General features: G+C 48.3%; 3 protein-coding genes across 3 annotated transcripts; 2 read left to right on the forward strand and 1 right to left on the reverse strand.

Moving 5' to 3' along the window:
* Positions 1-60: 60 nt before the first annotated feature.
* Positions 61-711, forward strand: MAA_11565 (uncharacterized protein; the record flags this gene model as incomplete). The annotated part of the gene is made up of 1 exon (XM_011412480.1): positions 61-711. The coding sequence occupies one exon, from the start codon at positions 61-63 to the stop codon at positions 709-711; it is 651 nt and encodes a 216-aa protein (XP_011410782.1).
* Positions 712-4,151: 3,440 nt separating this feature from the next.
* On the reverse strand, positions 4,152-5,663 carry MAA_09245 (Major facilitator superfamily domain protein; the record flags this gene model as incomplete). The annotated part of the gene is made up of 1 exon (XM_007827243.1): positions 4,152-5,663. One exon carries the CDS (start codon positions 5,661-5,663, stop codon positions 4,152-4,154), a length of 1,512 nt encoding a protein of 503 aa, XP_007825434.1.
* An 872-nt stretch (positions 5,664-6,535) lies between these two features.
* On the forward strand, positions 6,536-8,353 carry MAA_09244 (polyamine transporter 1; the record flags this gene model as incomplete). The annotated part of the gene is made up of 5 exons (XM_007827242.2): positions 6,536-6,768; positions 6,837-7,215; positions 7,266-7,343; positions 7,413-7,764; positions 7,872-8,353. The coding sequence occupies 5 exons, from the start codon at positions 6,536-6,538 to the stop codon at positions 8,351-8,353; spliced, it is 1,524 nt and encodes a 507-aa protein (XP_007825433.2).
* Between the last annotated feature and the right edge of the window lie 4,157 nt (positions 8,354-12,510).

Below are 12,510 nucleotides of genomic sequence, written 5' to 3' on the forward strand. Positions count from 1 at the left end.
TCCGTCTTGTTTAAAAACTTCACTGGTCATGATATTAAGCTTGCTCTCTGAACAGTTCTCATGGGCTTCGTGATGATCTTTCAAAATGCCAAACTCGAAGTCATGGCCAAGAGGGTGGAGATGTACGAGGTCTCAAACGAAGCCTCGTCAAATGGCGACCTCGTCGAAATGAAGCATGAACCACAGTTTGATAGAGGTCCTTGGCTACCTAAATCCTCTCAGGTCTCCAAAACACTGCATAGCTTTCCCGTGACCGACTTCGAAGAGTATGCTATCAGATGCAACCTCACCATGCCGCGAACCGAATGGAACTATTTTTCTCTGACATTTCAGCATCCAGAGGATCCGGAGCCAGCAAATGAAGATGGACTCCGTCGAATATGCCATGCACTGGTCGAGCGAATAGACATCTTTCCAACCATTTCTTTGCGGCATCAAGATGGCTACTTGCAAGTGCTTCTTGCTCGTGTTGAACCGCATGTGAGCGTCAGTCGGGCGTCGGGGTCGCTGGATGCAGTAGCGTTGCTGTCCATGAACCTGTATCGATTAGGCTCAACCACAGCATCGCAACCCTATGACGGACTCTGGTTGACATTTCGGCCGGAAGTCTTCCTAGAGTCGGGGAATCCTGTTCTGGCGGTTGTGAATGCAGGCCCTGGGCCGAGAAACCAAGACAACACTCAGCATCGGCGCCGACGCGGCAGGAATTGAGCGAGCCGATGTCACATCTGGCTTCAAGATTGTATGTGTAGACGTCGTTGGCACCTCGACAGTCGACACACTCTGCGAAGGCGCAAAACGCCGCAGCTGACTGGAGATATCGACCCTGCAGTGACAGTGGCCATGCAGGCTGCCGCTGACCATGCAGAATGTTGCTATATGCACCTGCCCAGATACCCTGCGAGTTCGCCGTTGGCACTTTTTAAGTGACCACCATTTCATCGACGATTTGACGTCACGGTTGGTTGGCCCTCCGCATCCCCTTCGCCAGGCAACCAGGTGAGCAGCGCTCTTCAGTCACAACCCCGGCGCTGCCTTGGTCGTCCACATCAGGTCAAACGTCCTCAACGACTACGAAAGCTCGCAAGGAGGTGACTCCAGATTTTATGAGCGCAGACTGACAAGAAATACCACCCTCGGTTGATTTGCTCTTCCTGTCATCAGCTCCTTGGCGTGCGGTCGAGTTGAAGACAGAGCCCACATATCCCGCCTGGTGTGACTACACAAACGGTTGTCAAAAGTCATTCCGTCGTGGATAAATAGGAGATTTCTCGATTTAAACAACATGTCATCCAGCACAGAACACAGCGACAAGCCATTCTCGACCAAGGAAGCGAGTGAGAGGGGTCACAAACCCGGGGGAGAGTCGTTAAACCAGCCGCCTCGAAAACCCCAAATGCCACCAGTTTTCCACCCCATCACGGGAGAGAAGCTTCCAGCTGGCTATACAATCGCTGCGGAAACAAACAGATACGATTATACAGACGATCAGGGTATCCGTCGGTCCATTTATATGCCTAAAGGGACCGCAAGTGCAGCTCGCAGGTATGCTGTCGAGAACAATTATACAGAGTTGGCAAAATTCCCAGTTTGGTGTAGGTTCACTTCTCATACTGTAGATACTGTATGTCGTACCGGCTTCCCTAGAGATACTGACTTGATATACCTTTGTAGCGGGCCAGGGATATGCCCCAGAGGATTATGATATTATTGGACCAGATGGGGAACGCCATAGTTGCAAGGATTTCATGACTGAGAAGAAAAAGAACTGACCGCGTTATTATAAAGTGTCTATTCTAGCTTTACATCCCGGGGCAAATAGTCAACTACTTGACACTCCAATAATGTTCCGTAGTAACAAGCGTACTGGCTATTCACAAGAATCAAGATATTTTCGCGGCCCTTGCGAGGAGGCCATGCACTAATACTTTGTCCTGTCTGGTGACATGACTGCCAACTTTAATGGTACGGTGGCGGATGAATCAGTTGCATTGATATCTGCGCCATAGCTCAAGAGCAACCAGTTGAGTCTACGATTAACGTCCGTCTGTATTGCACAGCCAAGTAAATGGGGAAAGAGCGCGTCGTGTCCGGGGTACTGATATCTGTGCCGTTAAGAATAAGCAAACGCGCCATCACCACTGGACCCCCATTCAATGTCATTAGCAGCATGCTGGAAGAGAATTGACCGGAAGCTCTGCTTTCTATGCTGCTTGTCGTGTTATCGCAGGGCTCGAGGAAACAAAGTGAGGAGGCCTAGACATGTGCAATGTTAGCCAACTCAATTGCAGTGATGATGAGCACGGCAATGCAGCTGATGTTTGGCTGTACTTGGTCTTTGCTAGTTTGTTGTGTGGTACTAAAAAAAATGGAAAGGACTGAAGAAGGAATAAATAAAAAATTAAAGAACAAAAAGGAAAATAAAAACAACTAAATTGATTAAATATATATGCATATTGGATGGGAAACGTTATTCCTTAAAAAAAAGAAGATAACATCGAGCTATCCTTCGAGATTGACAAGTGCAATCCATAAATTGCTTCTCGCTTTGTCCGATTATCTGCCCAGAGTCTGTCAAGTAGTCTCCGACGCCATCATGGGAAGGAGTAAAATATAATGATATCAGAACAATCTCCATGTTGATGTGGCGATGTTGTGACGGAACTCGTTGCAGTTTCCACATCGTAGAGCGGCGTGTTAAGAACGGCGTTTGAGCCCACCGGGTTGCGCCCGCCGTCTTGTGTAGTTGTCTTGAGCAGACGCATTGTAGGCTGAGCTTCTAAATGCAGTTCAAGATGGTCGCATCAGGAAAAAGAAGGAACAACTTGGCATGAGGCTGACAACTTGCCTGACGATTCCCCTCGTTGGCTCCCGCATTTTTCTCGGCCCCATCATGTTGCATGTTGCAACTATCAACTTGAAGATTTTCCTGTAGACTTGAGCATTACCGCGCACCTACATCTAGACATCGGCTTGTTCATAATCGTCGATACGATGGGGTGACAAGGCCGAAGTCTGACGCACGAGATCTGCGTTTGGAGAGCCGTTACGCTCATGCCTTCGCTCCATGTAAATATTTGACCCCGGAGATTGGTTGAGAAATACATCATTTTAATATTTTGGCTGAACCCTCGTCTGGGAGATGTGCGATACTCTTGTACTCCTGAAACCGGCCCGATTAGTTAAAGATCTGGTAGTAGTTTTACCCTCTTATTGTGCTGAGTGTGAAGGGACTCGGCTTTTTAGCCGTGCGAGTACGTCTTTGCCTGCGTCTCTATTCTCCATTCGACATCAAAACTCCCTGCCCGATTAAGTGATCCATGTCCTCGGGCTCCGATTTTGAGCATGAAGCTAGGCCAAACACGTGCTACTCCTTTTCACAAACCAACGATCCTTTCCCACCGGACTCTATTACTGTACCATGTTTCTTCCTCGTGTTACTAGACATGCAGGCGGTCTTACCAACAGCATATGCATGCATTGCCTATTACGGTTTAGATGGTTAAAACTTCGGTTGCCCGTACCGCTTCGCCAGTGACGCGAGTGAGCTTCCTAAATCAGGCGGACTAGAAGAGCAGCCCGGTCATGTCGCCACTGAACGCGTGGCGAGAAGAAATTTGGCCCAACAGGTTCCTGGAAAGCTTGGTAGGCGGTACCAGCAATTCTGGCACGATTCGTGCACCGAAGGGTGTTTCCAACAACAGTCGTGCCGCTTTGGGGATCAACCAATATATGATAAGGATGTCCAATAACGTCGGGTAGTCTGGTGGTATGTTTCCTTCGGGAAACCTCCGTGGTCCCAATGTCCCTACGGCACCGGGCAAGCAAAACCAGAGGGTATCAAAATGGACCAACACCTATTTAAGAACCTTTGAAACCATAGGTACAGAGTAGCCAGGACCAACTCCTTGAAGCGGGGGTAGAATGATTAATTATTCTAGCTGCGGCAAGGACCGCGTCATGTCAAGCGTTATATTCTCTGAGCTCATGCCCTGAGCGTAGTAAAATAAACAGACCGCCATCTTCTTTGAGTGCCAGGGGACAATGTTGATTAGTTGGACTCGATAGTAGCACATAGCTAATGGCCTCGAAACCGCGGCTCTTTAAATTAAAGTGAACCTTGACTACTTATTGCTGTATCCGTATTTGCTTCATGAATTGGCATCGGCATCTGTAAATTCCAAGCCATTCCGAGTCCGCTCGAGCTGTCGCGGCAGGCGGATACAAAGGACCAACCCGCCAGCCGCAGCGAAAAGAATCGAGGCGACCATGTATGGGAGTCCTACCCAAGTTCCACCCATGGCAAGGCCCCAACGGAATGAGAGAGCCAACACGGGCCCGGATACCATGGCGCCAAAACTTTGTGCCAAAGCAATGGCCGTGTTGAGAGCTCCGGCCTGTGACGGCAAAACCAAATATGTTGCCAGGCTGCGGAGTGCCGCATAATAGCCCCAACCAAGGGAAAAACTGACGATTCCTGCCGTGAAAGCTCCAGATTGCTGCGAAAAAGCCATAATGGCAGTGCCTACCGTCAAGAGAAACACGCTCCCCTGCACAAGAACAAGGTCGGCTCTGACGGTTGACATGTGCTTTAACATGAGAAAAGATATCCGAGGCAGCAGGAACAGGAGGCTCAATAAGTTAATAACGCCTTTGACGGTTATTAAAAGGCTGGATTTGGCAATCGTCCACGAAAACTTCTTTGATGCATATTGAACGACAAACTGCAGAGCCTCTCTTCCAATGCTTGCCATCAGAAATGATGCCGTGACAAGGAGTATGTTTATCATCCCTTTGGTACTAATCCCATGGCAGCGAAAGTGCGACCATTTTTGCAACAAGGACCGAGTTGAAAAGACTTGTTTTCGGGCCTCTGCCTGGTCATTAGACAAGACACGCCGCTCTTCCAGTGGTGCTTCTTGCTGAGGTGGTGCTGGCATCGTTTCAGGAAGCGCAAAAGCAGCCGCAAGGCCGATGAACTCGAAAGCGACACCGGCCAAAAACGGAAACCAAGGCGTCCACGACATTGCGAGAGCGCCAGACGGAGTTGCCAGAAGCTCGCCGAGCAAGATGATAGCCGACAACCTGAAGAAGATGGACGACCGTTGTGAAGCGGGAAAGACATCGGTTATGATGGTGAAGGTCATGGATGTTGCCATCTGAGGTCCGCCTCCGATTAATTGCAATAGCGGCGCGGTCCAAATAGCCTCGGCGGGGATTCTGTCGCTCATCCCAAGTATGAATCGAACTGCCATCTCTTCCAATATGAGGCCCATCAAGCTGAGCAGCAAAACGGGTTTTCTGCCGAATTTGTCTGCAGCAAAGCCATATGGAAGAGCCAAGATGATCCCGGGCACCTGGTTACAGAAGGCCATCCATCCGACCAAGATTGCCAGCTCAGCTTGGATCTCATCCGCCTTGCAATCTGGGCCTGACGCATTGCCATGTCTTTTGCAGACAATTTGCTCCAGAATGTCGATTTGGGGCGCAAAGGACAGGTAGTTTCCAAAGTCAATAGCGATGATACAGATGCCGACTAATATCAAGACTGTTCTTTTGCTGATGTTTGATGTCTGCTCGTTGTCTTGGTTGGATTCGCGACATCCTAGGAGTGGTGTCGTTTCGGCCCTTACCTCGCGGGCCGAGTCGTGCGTTGTGGCCATGGCTGAATCCATTCTGTAAGATTCGAAGAAAATTGGTATGTCCAGGCTTTGTAAAAGCTACGCGGTAATAACAAAGGACAAGCTTCACCGAATTCCTCGAGGGACGTGTATCCGAGTAAGACAGCCCATGGAGTCAATCAACGATTCGGTTGACGAAACAGCAGCCAATAACGCACCCAGGCAGCAACGTTGTGGCCATCAAATGATCATCACCAACAAGGCCCCAGCCCGTTCAATGTTTACTACATGTACTCCGTACATATACGTGGCGACCTTTTGCAGCGAGCATGCACAACTCTGGCAACAAGGAGACTGGGGGTACCTGGACTGCATCGACGGCACGGCACAGCACAGCACAGCCACGCGTACTGCTTCATCTTTTCAGGCCAGGAATTTCACAGCCCGTCTGGTGTGGTCAAAATTTGACATCTGGACTCACAATATCCAACCGTCAACATGACAGGCGGGTGAAGGGACGCGTCATGGCTGAGTATGCAAGTGCAACAGACCGAGACAGACGCTCGCTAAAGCTGACGATTCCGCAACGTCAGAGCCAAACGGCACACGTACCCAGTATGCATCTGGGGATTAGGGCATGCTCATATGGTCACGCTACTGCAGATGGTCGTCTAGAAAGGGAAGCTAACATTGAACAGCGTTGGGAGTCGATATGCGGTCATGAGGCGCCAAATCCCTGGTCAGCGCGCCCAATATGCATGACTGTATTTGAGATGTAAAAACGATAGAATCATCTCGGTCACCTACCAGTCGGTGCGTCACCTCCAAGATTGTCTCTGAATGACATCGTCAACCTCCTCCACTTCGAGCCATCCATTTCTCATGAGACAGACTGCTACTGTTAAACGCTGGCAATGACTGGGCCAAAGCGGGAGTCTCCATCACCCCATGTACATGAGGCACAAACCGTGCTCGCTCAAGACAAGGCTCAAGAGGAGGAGACCGTCCATGCTGGCACAACAGAGGCAGAGACTGATCTATACAAGGTTGCGTGGAATGGAAATGAAGACGTGTTAAATCCCAAAAACTGGTCCCCGCGGTCGCGATGGGTTCAGTTGACCATCCTAGGCTTGTTGAACTTTGTCACGTAAGTCTTCATCTGTTGATCCGATCAATTTGGATGCCTACTGACATTCACATGTCACTGTATTGTAGATGCTTGTCCTCCTCTATGCTCGCACCAGCTCTCTCAAGTTTGGTGTCTGATCTCGACACTCACAACTCTGCGTTAACCTCGCTATCGCTGTCGATATATGTTGTAGGCTTTGCCTTGGGACCACTCATCACTGCACCACTATCAGAAATGTACGGAAGAATCATTGTGTACCATGTTTCTAGCCTCTTATTCCTCGCCTTCACCTCCGCCTCCGCCGCGAGTATCAACATTGGCATGTTTATCGCCTTTCGGTTTTTCTCTGGTTGCGTTGGAATTACACCTGCCGCTTTGCTTGGCGGGTCTATCGGTGATCTCATGCCACCCTCAAGTATGGGTAAAGCGACTGGAAGCATAGCTATAGGATCTTTGATCGCACCTGTAAGTGGAATCATAGACAAGCAAGATACACAAGCTGATAAGTTCTGCAGCTTATCGCCCCCGTGATTGGAGGCTACTTGAGTGAGTACGCAGGATGGAGATGGGTTTTGTGGCTGAACACCATTCTGGTTCGTATAGGAAAGTTGTGAGATGTGTGTCATGGGGAAAGTACTGCTGACTTATTCAACCACTCTTAGTATGGCGCAATTGCCTTCCCGTCGCTTTTCATTCTTCGAGAAACTTACGCGCCAATTTTACTGTCGCGCAAGGCAAGACGTCTGCGTAGGGAGACGGGAGATTCGCGATATAGATACTGCTTAGACTCCAACACAAGTCAGACACAAGCTTTCAAGGAAGCTTTAGTACGCCCACTACAGTTTCTAGTCACGTCCCCAATTGTCTTTATATTATCGTGGGAGGTAGCTATCGTATATGGAGTTCAATATCTCGTCTTCACGACCCTGGCACTGGTATTTGAGCAGAGATACCAATTTTCACCGGGCTCAGCGGGTCTCACCTATCTCGGTGACGGAATCGGTGCGATTGCTGGTGAGTTTCTCAACCTTGTTCTGTTAAATGGCGAAACGGTTGTGAACATCTAGCTTAACCAACGTTTGCATGATATCGCTGACGGCAAATCTTAATGTGTCTTGTAGGAGTCTTCGCAACTGCCATGGCAATGGACAAAATAGCAAAGAAAAAAGCCAGCATAGACACACAATCTGCCCCGGAGGAAGTGCTCTGGCTGCTTATCCCGGCCGGCATTCTTGTCCCAGCCGGATTGTTCTGGTATGGGTGGTCGGTGGAAGCGAAAAGTTTCTGGCTTGTGCCACTGATCGGCCTTGGTGTGTTTGGTTTTGCCATTATGGCTGTTTTCATGCCGGTCCAGGTATATCTGATCCGTGCCTTTGACCACCACTCGACATCCGCATTGGCGGCCAATAACTTGTTGCGCAGCATTCTTGGCGCTGTCCTACCGCTTGCTGGTTTGGACATGTATGCGACGCTGGGATATGGTTGGGGCAACAGCCTGTTGGCATTCGTCTTGCTGGCCACGATTCCTCTTACGCTACTACTGGTATATCGGGGTGGCAACATGAGAGAGAGAGATCATAATGTACCCAAGATTCGTTCATAGGGCTGACGGGGCCCAGAGAGGCTAGTTCGTTCTCCGTTGCAAGAAGATGTGCGTGTTGATGCGATTACATCACGAAAGAAAGCCAAAAAGACGGACATGCGATTCTGAATAAAGCTAGCCTACTCGAGTGGACATGTTGACAAAATAGAAACATTCATAAGAGGAAGTTTTTCCGGCCGTAATATAATCAAGCTAGAGCTGATCATGTTGAATTAATCAGCTAGTTTCATACTAAAACTAAACGCTAGGAAAGTAACAAAAAACAAGTCAACAAATGAAAGGGTATCTACATGCAAGCCGAAGCGCATACTTCTGAATACCCTTGACAAAAAAAGCAATATAAAGAGTGTAGTGTAAGAAAGCAAACGTAGGTAAGCCTCAATTCCCCCTCTGCCCTGCATTGGTATTTCTCCTCCACCATTTTCGCATCCTGTTCGAAGTGTACGCGGATGAAATGGGTTGTCCAGGAAGCACGTCGTCTTGACTTGTTTTCCGTACCCTATCGGATAGCCACACCGGGAAGCTCTGCCATACATATTGAAGGTAATGGCCAAACGCGTAAAGCTCAATTCGTTTTATATCGTTTGTCACTTTCTATCACTTCATACCCCAGTCGTGCTTTACGGTGATCATTGTCCTCACATTCAATCAACTTCTGATACCGACAACGATCGCATGATTCGGGCGGAAGTAAATTGCAGCAAGGATAAGGCTTGAAGAGATCCTCTAGAAGTGACTTCTCGCAGGTACGACATGTGTGACACCTCGACATGTGGTCAAACAGTTCAGAAAAAGTGGACCTTTTCGAAGAACATGTCGGACATCTGACCTCGTATTCACGAGGAGAAGTCTTCTTATAGTCGAAGACCTTGAGACGCGACTCCCGAATATACGTCCGGCTAGTCTCATAGTCCCTAGTAGTTGCTCTTGTATTAGCGATGGCGTGATGTATAGTGTGAAGTCTGAGGAACATACCCAGCTGCATTTTGTTGTTGCTCTGCCATTATGAGGGCCTTGATGGGTGGTATTGTAATTTTCTCTTGAGAGGATGAAGCTTTGGATGTTGCTGAGTAGAAAAGTCTAGGGATCCGCGAAAAGGGAGGGAGGGAGCACATGGCTCTTTATATAGAGCATGAAAGCTGGATTCACTACATTACATTACACAGGTTTCAAAGTCCTAAGTGCACAGCGTTTGTCTTTGCTAGTGCACTGCCTAGCCAAGACCATAAAGTAGACATGCTATTTCAGTGAAGGAAGTAAGGCCTTGTCCTATCATGATTTCACTCCCCTATCTCACAAAGACACCAAAGAGCACACATGCCAAGTCTCAGATATATGCATGTTCTGTTCAAGTCACATGTAGTCGTAGTAGACTGGGTAGTTCAGTCGGTGCAAAGACCACACTTCATCTTCAACAGCCTTTGTGTTTCCGCAACACCTAGTTTCATCGTGCCGCCACAACCGCCGCACCGACCACTCTCAGAATTCTGTGCGCGCTGCTTGACCAAGCTCTCCTTCACGGCTGTGGTCTGTGACCCGGGGTGGCCGCTTTTATTCTTTGTCGATTCTTTTGCCCGGTCGATGTGGCGTGATCAAGGTTGCGACAGTCACAGCTCCCTCTATCAAACGGCCTTTCTGCAAGTCGTGCTGCCTTGAATTCTGCCCACTAGTCGAACATAAGACGCTGCTAATCGCACATGCCAGTAGCGTAAACTGATCATGTGGCAATAACAGGGAATCTTAGAATATAAAGATCTGTGACTGTCACACGGTCAAGACCTGGACAAAGGTATTAGATTGTAAAGGTTACACAACAACAACAACAAAGAAAGGTGTTACGGGAGCCCGGGGTCAGACCACGAGCGAGGGCTGCCTTAGATACCATCCCTCATCGATTTTGTAAATACCTCTAGTCTCTCAACATCTCTCAAGAACGAAGGACTTTTAATACCTTGAAGTTAATTATTAAATGGATATACTGGCCAAGTATTCCAAGTCTAGCAACCTTGTCCCTGTTACAGTGACGCCTGAATCACTGTATATTGGGTGTCAGGTATCAGTTCAAACTTGCCTACGCTGGCAACTTCTATACGTACAGATGCTATCTGGTAACTTTGTTGACGGGTCTAAGGCTCAGAAAACCTCGATCAGTCTCTTCCACTGGAAGTCGAACTACAAGGAAGGTTCTGGAGTCAGTTGCCATTCAAGCCTCCAGCTGTCGTGACTGGCTTCCCCTTTTCGGGCCTCCTTCCATTAGCTGCAACCAATCAGGTTGCGTGCATGGACGGATGCTACTATTGACCTTTCCAATTGACACAAATGATTCTGTTGCAAGATTTCCGTCAATTCATAGCAGATACGTCAGCGTTGGCATGGCATCTGATGCAACATGAAATCATATTAACTAGAAGAGGGACAAAAATGGGCAGAAGAGGAAAGAAAGATGCCAGCTGCGGTGCTCCACTTGATCACTATAGTGAAGTGAGTGCAAGTCCCTGCTTCAATGTTGTTCTAGACACAGAGTTACTTTGGCAACTAATTGACACTACACGCTCGATTCAAAACGACAGCAAAGTCTGCGACCCGGAAATTGGCTTCCGCAGGCGCTTCGTAGAGAACATTGAAGAAGGAGAAAAAAATCAGTCTACAGTTTCGCCGTAGACTTCAATAGCGCCTTTGGCCGCCGTATCATATCCCGATGGGGGATACAGGCGTTGATGCCACACGGCCTCAAGTCCAAAACCGTCTCATTCATCACTTCAAATCCCCGTTTTTGATACAGCCCCTAACCCATATCCGAGGCTTATAGCACAGAGATAATGCCTCTCTCATCAGTAACCTTCACAGCATCTTTGATTAATAGGCTAAGTGCACCACGCCGCCAGTACGCTGGGAGCGTCATTCTAACCTTGAAAAGAAGATAGGGCTCATTATGGAAGTGCTTCTTCGTGAATAGAGCTGCAAGTCGATTCACCTCCCTCCTAAATTAACATCCTAACTCATTGAAAACCCAACCGCCGTCCTTAGTTCGAGCCACTTGGTGTGCAAATTGCAAACATTTGAATTCAAACACGCTACTTATCTGTCTAGTTAGAGTGAGGAAAACCCTTAGAATGGGGAAAAAAACCTGCTCTCCTAGATCCAACCATGTCTTCGGGCCGGCATCGCAGCGTTATCGCTGCTGTTGCTGGCTATCCTCCCACACATTCAGTGCACACATTGCACTCGATAGGTAGTAAGCGATCTAGCTTTCTTCTACCTTGATTTCGATTCGATCGTCGTCCTCCCGTATCTCGCTCTCCGCAATCGTCAAGTCTGCTTTTCCGTTCGCGGCAATTTGGTGGTTTTCCAATTGGCAGGGATCTCTTATCATCGGACGCCCACAACCCTCACAACCGCAGACCCTTAAATGAGACATTGCGGCTTTCAGACTGTCACACAGAATAAAGCATCCACGGCAAACATGTTGTCGTGTTTCTTCATTCGCCTTTGCCGAATGATAAAACCGAGTGCATCCCTGCTTGTGCTCTTTCAAATGCGGCCTAGTAAATTCCTTTAAACAGAGGTCGCATTTTCTAAAACTAGAGGTTATTACACGTCCTAGATATTTTTAATTCCCTCTGATTTCACGAGAGATAAGCACTTACTTCCTTGCCGGCAAGGGCATGATGACTCGAGGGTGTTCTTGTAGAGTGATGGCGATATTTGAACTTTGCAGTGTATAAGCCGACCGCGTGGGGAATAACTGCTGCGATGAGAGTAGCTGCTGGTTGTTTTCGTTGATAAGGATGAGCAATGGATTGTTTCGGTAGCGGTAGCTGTCGGCCTTTATATAGTCAAGAAGATAGAGAGGCTGCTTCAATGAACCATTTACTTCATTTCATACGCTGCTGTGTTGATTATAAGTTCAAGCTGTTTGTGAATGATTCTTGGAACAATCACAGGCTGCGTCATGAACATCCGCATGATCGTTAACGGCGACCATTCCACAATGGATCTTTTAGTTTTTCTTTTTTTACAAGTCTGCGTGCTTCATTGTTTTCCACTGAGCTTCTTTGGCAGCTTCATGGGTGTGCTACTGCGGAAGCTAAGGAGACAAAGTCGCAGCTCCCCCTCCCACCCCGATTCCCAGCGATTCGGTCTTGCTTGCTGTCCCC

Source organism: Metarhizium robertsii, assembly GCF_000187425.2.
Source record: "Metarhizium robertsii ARSEF 23 chromosome Unknown MAA_Scf_10, whole genome shotgun sequence".
Lineage (NCBI taxonomy): Eukaryota > Fungi > Ascomycota > Sordariomycetes > Hypocreales > Clavicipitaceae > Metarhizium > Metarhizium robertsii.